The following is a 12,500-nucleotide window of genomic DNA, read 5'->3' as shown; positions in this document are numbered from 1 at the left end:
CAAGCATCATTGCCTGCCCGTGGTGTTTTAAGTTTGGCGCCAAACACGGGTACTTGAGGGTTGATGGTATGTCCATTAAAATGTCCCGTTATCGAATTTCTTACAAATTAGGATGTCTGCCTGAAGTTTCATTCACTATATTTTCCTGAATATGCCCCGTTTGACGTTTTCCTGTTTTCACATTTAAGAGAAAAAGCTCCGCTGAGGAAACGGTTACGAGAGCCGGCCTTGATGCTGCTGTCCGAGAGTAAACGAGGGTCATTTAAGGCATCGGCAAAAACACTCACGCCGAAATGTTTGAAAGGTATTTTTACAGAATGTTAACGTGTGTCACAGCCGTCAGGAAGGATCTTTCGAGAAAATGGCGTGGTCAAATTAACGGTGGGCTGTGCGCTAATATAAGATTCCAAGGACTTCAAGAATACCCCTCTTACATGTTTCATTAACAAGGAACACTTTTTTTTCATTAAAAGACACTCGCTCGTTTTATTCTAAAATAATGATTATTGCATACATATATGAATACAGAATGTAAAACAAATCTATTTTTATTTTAACTTTAAGTGAAAAACAATTCCGCCTGTCAGTACTGCTTACGTTTGCATCGTCTGCCAGCTGACAGCAACTTCTCGCTCGGGTATGAAAAGTGAATCGGCAAAATCAGCAAAGCGCGACACCGGTTAGAAATCCACAACTGCAAAGAAAACGTTAATCAAACGTCTATAATCTGTGAAAAAGCTACAAAATCTGATCGAGCATGAAGCAGTGGCGAACGTGTGGTAGCGAACGTTGCTGACAGACGGAGTATTACTCGACAAAAAGGCAATAAAAAAAACAAAATCGCACCTGAAAGTAAAATCAGCTGCTTGGGCGGATGATGACAATGTTCAGTTTTACTGCAGTAACAAAGTTTTACTGCAGTAAAATTGAAAAATTTCATCATCTGCCCAAGCAGCTGATTTTACTGCAGTATTTTTCATATAAGTTTTACTGCAGTAAAACGTTTTGCTTGTTGTACGATTGAAATGCGTGTGTTCCCCCTCTTTTAGTCACGGTCGTAGACGAGTCCAAGATTACCCAGAACTATCCTTGGCGGCTAAACCAGAAGAAATCATTCGTAGGGGGAACAGGAAGCGAGCGGGGCCTTGACGGTTCTGGTTCTGGTTCTGGTTTTACTGCAGTAAAACTCATTTCAGTTGTACTGCAGTAAAACATAATAATGTCATCGTTCGCCCAAGCAGACGTTTTTACTGCAGTAAAACTCATTTCAGTTTTACTGCAGTAAAACTGGGTTCGTGTTTTACTGCAGTAATCTTCATTTAAGTTTTACTGCAGTAACACTTTTTACTGCAGTAAAAATGCCTGCTGGGGCGGATGATGACATTATTCAGTTTTACTGCAGTAAAACTATACTGCAGTAAAACTAAATAATGTCATCATCCGCCAAGGATATATTTGAGTAAATGGTATGCTTTAACAATTCAAAAGCTGAAGAAATGTTTTTATTCAACAAAAGCAAGTATGCACGCACGCTTATTTGTGAGCCTGTGTTTATATATACATACATATGTGTCTGTGCGTGAGATTCGTGCATGCTTTGATGTGTGTTGACAGTTGTCAGAGAGGGAAAGGGGCAGTTATCCGGGGGTAGTTGTCCGGGGGGCAATTGTCCTCCCATGGCTGGGGGGGGGGGGGGGGGGGAGGGGAGCAGTCGTCCGGGGTGCAATTGTCCGGGGGACCTGCTACCGAACAACACAGCCACACAAACACACATATACAGCAACACACACACACACACACACACACACACACACACACACTCTCACACACACACACACACATACACACACACACACACCCACTCACACACACACACACACACACACACGCACACACGCACGCACGGACACACGCACGTACGCACACACACAAACACACATACAACCACACACAAACACACACACACACTCACACACACACATACACACACACACACGTACGCACGCACGCACGGACACACGCACGTACGCATGCACGCACACACACACACTCACACACACACAACCACACAACCACACATAGCCACACACACACACACACACTCTCACACACACACACAAACACACACACACAACCACACACACAGCCACACACACACATACACACACACACACAAACACACACACACACACACACGCACGCACGCACGCACGGACACACGCACGTACGCACGCACGCACATACACATACACAGCCACACACACACACACACTCACACACACACACACACACACACACACACACACACACACACACACACACACACACACACTGTAAAGATAACGCAGCCAGGCTTGATTTTGGGGGGTATGTTTGGAATTTAAGTGGAAGTACTGTAGCGGGTAAAAGCCGGGAAATATGTGTGGAGGGGGGCATACTTAACTAACTCCTTTGCACGGGAACCAAGTTTACTTTTACTGTGTGCCTGTACAGAAGAAGGAGGGGGGGGGGGGGAGATGGCGCAGTGTTGAGGGCGTCGAACAAACGAGGTTTAGGTTGACGTCGAAGGAAAGGGGATGAGAGACGGGGGTGAGGGGGAGGTGAGGTGAAGAAAAGAAATGGACAAGGAGATGGTGGTGGGCTGGGGAAAAGTGATACACTCATATAAATTATGGCCAATGAGCCTAGTTTTCACAGTTCGTGTCGAAGTGTGGTATTATGACAAAATTATATTTTTCAGCTTTGGGTAGCGGCGAGCGTTGCTTCGGTTCTTTGCGATTGGTTTTTTGTAATTGGTCCATGTATTGTATATAAGTGGTGTTTCGCCAACTGCCTGCCTCTAAGTCGTCTGCCAGCTGTCTCGTCATCAGGTTCCATCAGCTCTGTTGAGTGAGGAGTCAAGGTCCTAGCTGCTTGCCAAGTAAGTGTGCAGTGTTTGTCACAGTTTGAAACATCATACAGTCCAGCCGCTTTTACGACCTCCAACTATTTGACAATGTTGCTTTCAAACAGGAGGGAGTCTTACCATGGAGCTAGATTGACACAGTTTATTAACAGGAGGGAGTCTTACCATGGGGCTAGATTTACACAGTTTATCAACAGGAGGGAGTCTTACCATGGAGCTAGATTGACACAGTTTATCAACAGGAGGGAGTCTTACCATGGAGCTAGATTTACACAGTTTAGCAACAGGAGAGAGTCTTACCATGGAGCTAGATTTACACAGTTTATCAACAGGAGGGAGTCTTACCATGGAGCTAGATTTACACAGTTTATCAACAGGAGGGAGTCTTACAATGGAGCTAGATTTACACAGTTTATCAACAGGAGGGAGTCTTACAATGGAGCTAGATTTACACAGTTTATCAACAGGAGGGAGTCTTACCATGGAGCTAGATTTACACAGTTTAGCAACAGGAGAGAGTCTTACCATGGAGCTAGATTTACACAGTTTATCAACAGGAGGGAGTCTTACCATGGAGCTAGATTTACACAGTTTAGCAACAGGAGAGAGTCTTACCATGGAGCTAGATTTACACAGTTTATCAACAGGAGGGAGTCTTACCATGGAGCTAGATTTACACAGTTTATCAACAGGAGGGAGTCTTACAATGGAGCTAGATTTACACAGTTTATCAACAGGAGGGAGTCTTACAATGGAGCTAGATTTACACAGTTTATCAACAGGAGGGAGTCTTACCATGGAGCTAGATTTACAGAGTTTATCAACAGGAGGGAGTCTTACCATGGAGCTAGATTTACACAGTTTATCAACAGGAGGGAGTCTTACCATGGAGCTAGATTTACACAGTTTATCAACAGGAGGGAGTCTTACCATGGAGCTAGATTGACACAGTTTATTAACAGGAGGGAGTCTTACCATGGGGCTAGATTTACACAGTTTATCAACAGGAGGGAGTCTTACCATGGAGCTAGATTGACACAGTTTATCAACACCAAATCTGTAAAGCAAGGCGTTAAAATGGGGAAGTGTAAAATTGAAGTGTCTTAAAATGGGGAAGTGTAAAATTGAAGTGTCTTAAAATGGGGAAGTGTAAAATTGAAGTGTCTTAAAATGGGGAAGTGTAAAATTGAAGTGTCTTAAAATGGGGAAGTGTAAAATTGAAGTGTCTTAAAATGGGGAAGTGTAAAATTGAAGTGTCTTAAAATGGGGAAGTGTAAAATTGAAGTGTCTCAAAAGCGGGGTTCTACTGTATGCTGTATGTGTATGTTTGACCAAACTATGTCATGTTACCCGGACCTAGTCAATCATTGTTCTCCAAGACCAGTGGAACAATAACTGTCCACATATGTGTCAAATGTCGTGCTTTGGTCAAAAATACAAATATTCAATACATATGTATCAATATAATATAATACTCAGAGAGAGGTTTGATTCTTGGTTGGATACCATGGGTTGACAACTTTCGCCAAATCTACCACAACCACTGATGAGACACATTAGTGTCGAAACACGTGTCTGGTCACGGTAGTAAAACAATGGTCCTCCTCTGGACTAGTTTCCTCTGTTAATACTCTCCCCTCGGGGCAGATTCTCTGTGTGAAACTCGGTCCCGTCCGAGGAGGGTCTGATTTCCCCAATAGGGCTGTCTGTGAAGGGACACACTTTTTTGTTTCCTCTCTCTTTTGCTCTGCTAAGAGATTTTAACAAACCTCAGAAGAAAGTCTCTTCTGACTTTCAATTGTTTCTTTCACAACTTCTGATGTTTTATATATATATATATATATACGATATTTTTACTAAAGACTACAGTTGAATTTATATTATTTTTTGTAAAAAGGATTAATGAATTTCTTACCGCATATTCATCAATCCTTATTTCAAAAATTAATATAAATTCAACTGTGGTTTTTTTTCTCACAAAATCGTTCTGTATAATTGTAGATAAAAGTCATGTTTATCTTTGTGCCAAATATCATGCATTTCTTATGTATGATGTTGCTATAAAACCGTTTTCTAGAAATCCAATATGGCGCTGTTTAAGCCAGTTTGCATAACTATGTCCTGTAGTATTCACATATTTTTCATTTCTTTTCATAAGTCACTTCAATAACTACCCAGAAAACAAAGTTATTCCATGTATTCTCCAAGTTTAATGTTGGTGATTTTAGTGCCTCACATCGCCTTAAGCGTATAGCGAACAAAAGAAGAGACATTGATAACATCTATTGTTTTCTGATGTCACTTCTTTGCTTTCACATGCTAATAAACATTGATGTATTCATGTCTTGCAATAGTGTTGATCCGTTTTTACACTGGAGAGGAATTGTTATGAAACTATCAATCAGGAATATGTTCGTTTCGTTTTATTTTGCATCAATTCTTCGTTCTTGACTCTAACCATCTTAACAATGAAAAGTCAACGCCTTGATGAGATGACTTTTTGGTTTTTCATGATAATGGATTTGTTATTATGTACATGTATGTCCACTATGGAAGCCCTGAGGTCAACATACTTGTGAATGGTTATAGTTTTTTCCATAATCAAACCTTTCTTTTGTTAATTAATCATTATTCTGCAAGTCATGAATGTCAGGACAGGGACAGCTAGAATACGCCTGTGGTTTTGCTCTAAGTTCACATGTATTCATTTTTCTGCCTCGTTACACCCATGTTAAGTGTCAATCAACGACCATCCTGACAATTATTACATATAAGTATTCTTGTTAGCACTGAAGATTCACTTCAAAAACAAACAAACAACAAAAAACTAAAAATCACACACACAAATAAATCACGCACACACACACACACACACACTCACTCACGCACGCACGCACGCACGCACACACGAACACACCCACGCACGCACGCACGCACGCCGGCAGGCACGCACGCGGCACGCACACACACAGACACACTCACACACACACACACACACACACACACACACGCACGCACGCACGCACACACGAACACACCCACGCACGCACGCCGGCACGCACGCACGCGGCACGCACACACACAGACACACACACACACTCACACTCACACACTCACACACACACACACACACACACACACACACACACACACGCGCGCGCGAGCACACACACACATACGCGCACGTTTCATTGCACTCCTGGGTCAGATTGTGTCCTATGAGTGTGACGATTTTAGGAAGCACAAGAGTTCAAACAAATGTAAATCAAAATGTGACTTAGAGCGGTGGGTATACAAATAATTCGAGTTTTTTTCCATCTTCTTGTATATGTGTTTATACAGGCTACATGGCAATGACGTAGATGACGGTAACGGAGATGACGGGCGCTTGCATTTCACCTCACTACGGCGCCACGAGTCAACTAAAGGCCATGCCAATGTTTTTTTCGTAGTATGCCCCTATATCACAAGTTGGGACATTGAATTTTATTCTTTCTCATTTGCTGGGAAACGCCAGTAACGTTGATGACGGTTAAGGAACCCCCGAGTTAATGTTTTCGCTAGACTCAGACTCGCCAAAGCCCTGTGTCTAAACTAAACAAATGTGAAGGTTGTTTTAGCGGTGTTCCAGTGTAAAAAGTCCCCCAAGATGGGATCCAAAAATGTGACCCTCCACCAAGGAATGAGTTGCATGTCACCTTTGCATGATTTTCATATTTTTACATTTTTCTAAAGAGTTTTTGATGCTCTATCTAGTGGTGAAAACCATTTTAGAAAAGAGCGAAAACTGTTTGAGTTATAAGCCTGTGACAAAGGTGATCCTCACACTGTTACCAGACACTCCCCGGACTTTTATTAAGCCTAGCGCAGAACCGCGCGAGGTGACATGCGACTCATTTCGTGGTGGAGGGTCACTAATATTCCCGGAAAAAGTTACTGCTTTTGAGTCTATTTCCCCAGACAGTTCTTTATAGCTGCACGGTGAAGACTCACATGGACTTCCTCACGCTAAAAAAAAGACTGCAGGAAAATCACTGATGGTCGTGTCAGTAAAAAATGATAGTGCATGTGGGTCACGTTTTTGACCGATCTTGCGATCGACACCTGCATCAGTAGGAATAGCAAAGCACACGATATACGCAAGGTAGCTACACAAAACAATCTGTTTAGGGTAGATAACTGATTTGACGTTTTTCTCGTATGTCGATGTTACAAAATTTTGCCTATTGTGATTTTTGGTAGATTTTTCAATCAGCCCTTCCGTTTTTGCCTGGTCGATTTTGAGGGTACCATTATTTGAGCGGCGATCACGTGATCCCTGTAAAAAATAACTCTTTAATTCAAAAGGTGATCCTGATAGTTAAGTGAACGGCCTTAACTGGCATATACAGTTTTAATAAAAATTTGTTGCAATAATGTTTTGGCCAAGTTTTGTTTATTGATTTCGTTATCAAAATCATACCAACAAATTGCAATTGCGGAAACGAACACAACAACGGTTTATTTGTATTGTTAATTCGTTCCTGAATACAAAAATGTATATATAGATATTTGAATTGAAAACGAGCTCAAAGTAATAAAAAAAAATTAAAAAAAACCCTCTGTATTACGATAAGCAGTTTCACTAAAAGCATGCTTTACCGCGACTAATCGGTGCTGTCTTTATCAACGGGTTTCGACCAGCCAGAACTCAGGCCTCAGAAAACTGATCCAGTGCGTTAAAGATCCGATCTTTTTGGCTGATACAGTGATAGGCGCTTGGATGGATAAGACGCATGCGGATGATAGCGTGTTCCAATCCCGGCCTCCCATGCGGATGATAGCGTGTTCCGATCCCGGCCTCCCATGCGGATGATAGCGTGTTCCAATCCCGGCCGCGCCTGGTGTGTTCAGGGTGGACTTTTGGCCGATCTCCCAGAACAACTTATGTGCAGACCTGCTATTGCCTTATCCCCCTTCGTGTGCACACACAAGCACAAGACCAAGTGCGCACGGAAACGATCTTATAACCCATGACATGGCGGAGTTCGATGGGTTACAGAAACACGAAAATACCTAGCATACTGCCCCCAAATGATTGGGTGCCTAAATGATTGGGTAAAAACGGTTGTACATGTAAAAATCCACTCGTGCAAAACACACGAGTTTACGTGGGAGTCTCAAAGATATTTTGGGCCAACTGCATGTTGGAACATATCGATGTCAGCGACTTTTGTCCTTTTTTTCGCACAAAAACACAATGTAAAATGATTCATGGATATTTCAACAAGGCAACACAAAGAAACATGATCGCATATACAGAATATCGCGTAAAGAATTATCGTCCGCCTATTCTTGTTACAGAAGGCCAACGCGTCAAACAACACCTGTGGTCTCCAATTTCGTGACGTCACCATGTCCAACACGGCAACCATTTGTGCATTGTTCCTGGCTTGTTTTGCAGGTAAGCGAAACTGATTTCCTTTACCAACAAAAATGTCATTGCAGAGGTTGAACACTTGAATAGGCGATACACAGAAAAGAAATTGTTTTTGTTTTGTTTATTAATTTGTTTAGTGTTTAGAATATTCTAACTTTTTTTTTACAATGTTGTCAATTAAAAACATCTTTTTCAAGCACACGTGAGATCTTTCCTGGCTTAAATGATTGCTTTCACAAGATCTTTCCCACATATGATAAAGGTATGTCATTCAGAAGAGAAAGAATTCTAACAGAACAATATTCTCCTTTGACTCACATGTAAATTGCATTATTATTATCCCATTATTATCCCATTATTATCCCATTATTATCCCATTATTATCCCATTATTATCCCGTGGCGTGGACAGTAACTCCACCATTTTCAAACTTTGAACAATCCCAGCAAAGTAACTGGTGTCCTTTTTCCGAAATTATAAATGCTCAAATCATAGGTAGCTGTGTTATTATTATTATTGCGTATTATTATATAAATTATGTGTATTATAAATTATAAATTATGTGTATTATCATTATAAATTATGTGTATTATTATTATGAATTATGTGTATTGCGGGTGGTTCAGGGATCTGCATAATAATGGGATCTCGAGACGGAATTGGACGGAATTGGTCTCCCTTGGGGGAGGCGGGGGAGGGGGGGTGGTTTACTGGTATTTCGACATAAGAATTGGTCTTGTAGAGAGACCTTTCTAAGATCTGGCCAGACTATGTCATGGAATTAGATCACACCCACGTGGACGCAAACCACAAACCAACATGTGTTTATGAGCAGAGTGGGATTTCTGTGTAACGAACTAACAAACTAAAAAATTAGTGTATGGCTGTACGTATGTTACGCGTGATTGTTCTGAAAAGTGACTATTACATGATTGTTCTGAAAGTGTACTATTTATTTCATCGTTAACATGTAAGCCCTCATACGTGATTGTTCTGAAAGCTTACTAATTTACATGATTGTTCTGAAACTCTACTAAAGGTAAACTTGCTTCACCCGTGAAATGTTGTCAGATATGGAACACTATGTACACCTTCAACAAATCTAAGAAAATAAAAGCCAAAGGCTATTTTCATTAATTCATTAAAAAGCTTGCTAGAAATAACCTATAACTAGCCCTCGAGATTTACAAAAAAAAATAACAAAAAGTCTTCTTTTCGTGGAAGTTGATAATTTCACTTATTTTCACTCTGTTTTTGATAAGCTTCTTTATTTTCCTGGTGTGTTTCAAATAATGCTCTCATCAACCCGAAACAGACAAATCTAAAGCATATTTGAATTAGTCTGACTTGTACACTAAGTTGTATCATGTTATTTTGAAGTATAGGGGGCCTCTTACAGTGATTCGTGAAGGCCTCTTCACTGGTCCATATTAGGCGCTCAGGCTCATAATATGGACCATTTGGGATTTTTTCTGTATTTAATTTTTGCTGAATGTCTATCAAAGCTATTTCACTCTAATTAGGCCTAACGGTTAACCTAAAAGAGAAGGACTACCAAACACAAAATGAAACTTCTTCGCAAGAAAACAAGCTAGTTATCAGCATAAAACAAAAAGTGGTCCATATTAGGAGCCCTTCCCCTAATAGTCACTTTTCAGAACAATCACGCGTAACATACGTAAGCGTTAGCTAGAAGGCCTTACAAAATGAGGAACATAATTCAGAGCTCACGGCGTACGTCTTTTGTGAGGTTGAAGCCCATAGTTCATTTTCATTTTCATTTTCATTTCATTTTCATTACTTTATTGTCCCATCGCTGGGAAATTCGGGTCGCTTTCTCCCAGTGAAAAGCTACCAGCAACGGAGTCGCGCTACCCAGGTGTCTGCGTGTTTAGGTGTATTCAGCCACCTGCACTTATGGCAGAATGACCAAGGTCTTTTACGTGCCATTGTGATGACACGGGGGTGGGACATGGCTTCCGTCTCTGGGTCTGCACATAAAGTTGACCCGTGTCCGTCCCGGCCCGAATTCGAACCTGCGACCTTCCGATCACAAGTCCAGTGCTCTACCAACTGAGCTAGCGGGCAATGTAATGCCTTGTTACTTAAACTGTGCTTATTCTCTCAGGTGCCAGCAGGCTTGTTCTGCACAACTCTCACTTACTCTTGTCAAACATGTCTCATGCAGTTAGATCAATTACTTCCCTTTGTTTCTCACATGTGAACGTTGATGACTATTTCTTGTATTCCTCACTGTGCTGGTAGCGCCTTTGTTCGGTCTGGCCATAAGGGAGGCAAACCAGGCATATCCCGACGGCTGCCCTGAGAATTACCTGGCCCTGCTGGAGGACTATCTCATCACTGTGCGAGACATTGCCCGGATCAACACTACCAGGCTGCCCTACTCTAACTGCAGGTCTGTCAGTCTGTCTGTCTGTCTGTCGGTTTGTCTGTCAGTTTGTCGTTTTGTCTGTCTGTGAGTGTCTGTCTGTCTGTCTGTCTGTCTGTCAGTCAGTTTTTCGTTTTGTCTGTCTGTCTGTCTGTATGTCTGTTTTTCGTTTTGTTTGTCTGTCTGTCTGTCTGTTTGTCTGTCTGTTTGTCTGTCTGTTTGTCGTTTTGTCTGTCTGTCCGGCTGTCTGTCTGTCCGGCTGTCTGTCTGTCTGTCTGTTTTTCTTTTTGTCTGTCTGTCTGTCTGTCTGTCTGTCTGTCTGTCTGACTGAATATCTGTCTGTCTGTGTGAGGTCATGTCCGTCTGTCTGTCTCTTTCATTCTCGATCTCTTCTCCCCCCCCCCCTCCCCCCCCCCCCCCCCTCAGGCTTGATGAAGGATTTACCAACACTGGTTTCTGTTTTGTTTTCTTTTTGTGTTGAAGATTGTTTTGTGTTTAGTTCAAAGTTTACTTACCTTCGTTGTTTGATGTTTGCTATCGTTGGCAGGGAAGCGTCGAACGCCGTGACAAACGCCATGACGGTGGCTCAAGCGTGTCTGAACATACACACGCCGCACCTCAACCAGCTGCTTGCCAAAGCCAACGATATACACCGGGACTACACTGGCATCAGGGAGAGATGTAAGTGTGTACGGCAAACGGTGACGGACAGACAGACAAGCACACATATGTGAAGACAGACATACATACAGACAGACAGACATACAGACAAACAGACAGACAGACAGACCGACAGAAAAACAAACAGACAGACCGACAGACCGACCGACAGACAGACAGACCGACAGGAAAACAGACAGACAAACAGACAGACAGACAGACAGACAGACAGACAAAGAGAGAGACAGACACACCGACCGACCGACCCACAGACAGACAGACAGACAGACAGACAAACAGACAGACTGACAGACAAACAGACAGACAGACAGACAGACAGACAGACAGACAGACAGACAGACAGACAGACAGACAGACAGACAGACAGAACGACAAACCGACAGACAGACAGACGCTCAAAAAGCACGATTTTTGTCTAGTATGCTGACTGTTAGCAAGTGATAAGAGATGCGCCTGGAACATGATATCAACGTTTACCTGCCGCCTCGTGTAGCTATAGAGAATACTACATGGCTTGCTGTGTCCTACCAGATTTACACGAGTTGTTTTTTTAAATATTGAACTGCGAGCGAAAGCGAGCTGTTCACTATTCAAAAAAGCAACGAGTGTAAATCTGGTACGAAACAGCAAGCCATGTAGTATTCTCTTTATCATACATACCGTACTTACGTGTATTTGACTGAAAATGTCCTGCAGTCGAGGCAGCTAAATTGAAGACGCTTGTTTTGGAACCTCGATCTCTTCTAAAGCCTCGTGCAGTCTAATACGTCAAAGTAAAGAAACGTCACTCTGAAAGTGTGGCGTGACGTGTTAGTTCTAAAAAATCATCGAGGGTAATTAGCGAGCGCAATTTTGTTTTCTATAAGGACGTTTGTCTCGGTGACTTTCGCATCATAAGCAGTGGAAAAACAGGTCCCTGCCAGAATTGCTTGACATGACCTCATTTACATGATATACACACGTGTAATTTGAACGATTATTATCTCACGAGTGTCTCTCTCGTGTATGTAGGATAAATCCATTTTCTCCATTTGTTTATTATCAGTGGCAGTCAGCATATTGGACATAATTCATATTACTGACAACGACGACGATGAAGACCAGGA

The 12,500-nt window shown here is 42.1% G+C and overlaps 1 protein-coding gene across 1 annotated transcript in view; it reads left to right on the top strand.

Annotated features, from left to right (window-relative positions):
• Positions 1 to 2,850: 2,850 nt before the first annotated feature.
• The window catches only part of LOC138945801 (uncharacterized), an 11,700-nt gene continuing 2,050 nt past the window's right edge, over positions 2,851 to 12,500 (top strand). Inside the window, exons 1-4 of the mRNA XM_070317310.1 lie at positions 2,851 to 2,920; positions 8,249 to 8,348; positions 10,590 to 10,740; positions 11,261 to 11,394. Coding sequence (XP_070173411.1) covers positions 8,300 to 8,348; positions 10,590 to 10,740; positions 11,261 to 11,394 — 334 coding nt within the window. The 5' untranslated portion in view covers positions 2,851 to 2,920; positions 8,249 to 8,299. The remainder of the gene's footprint in view (positions 2,921 to 8,248; positions 8,349 to 10,589; positions 10,741 to 11,260; positions 11,395 to 12,500) is intronic.

This window comes from Littorina saxatilis, linkage group LG13, assembly GCF_037325665.1.
Source record: "Littorina saxatilis isolate snail1 linkage group LG13, US_GU_Lsax_2.0, whole genome shotgun sequence".
Taxonomy (NCBI): domain Eukaryota; kingdom Metazoa; phylum Mollusca; class Gastropoda; order Littorinimorpha; family Littorinidae; genus Littorina; species Littorina saxatilis.
Note: the sequence above shows the minus strand (reverse complement) of the source record. Positions and strands in the feature narration are given on the sequence as shown.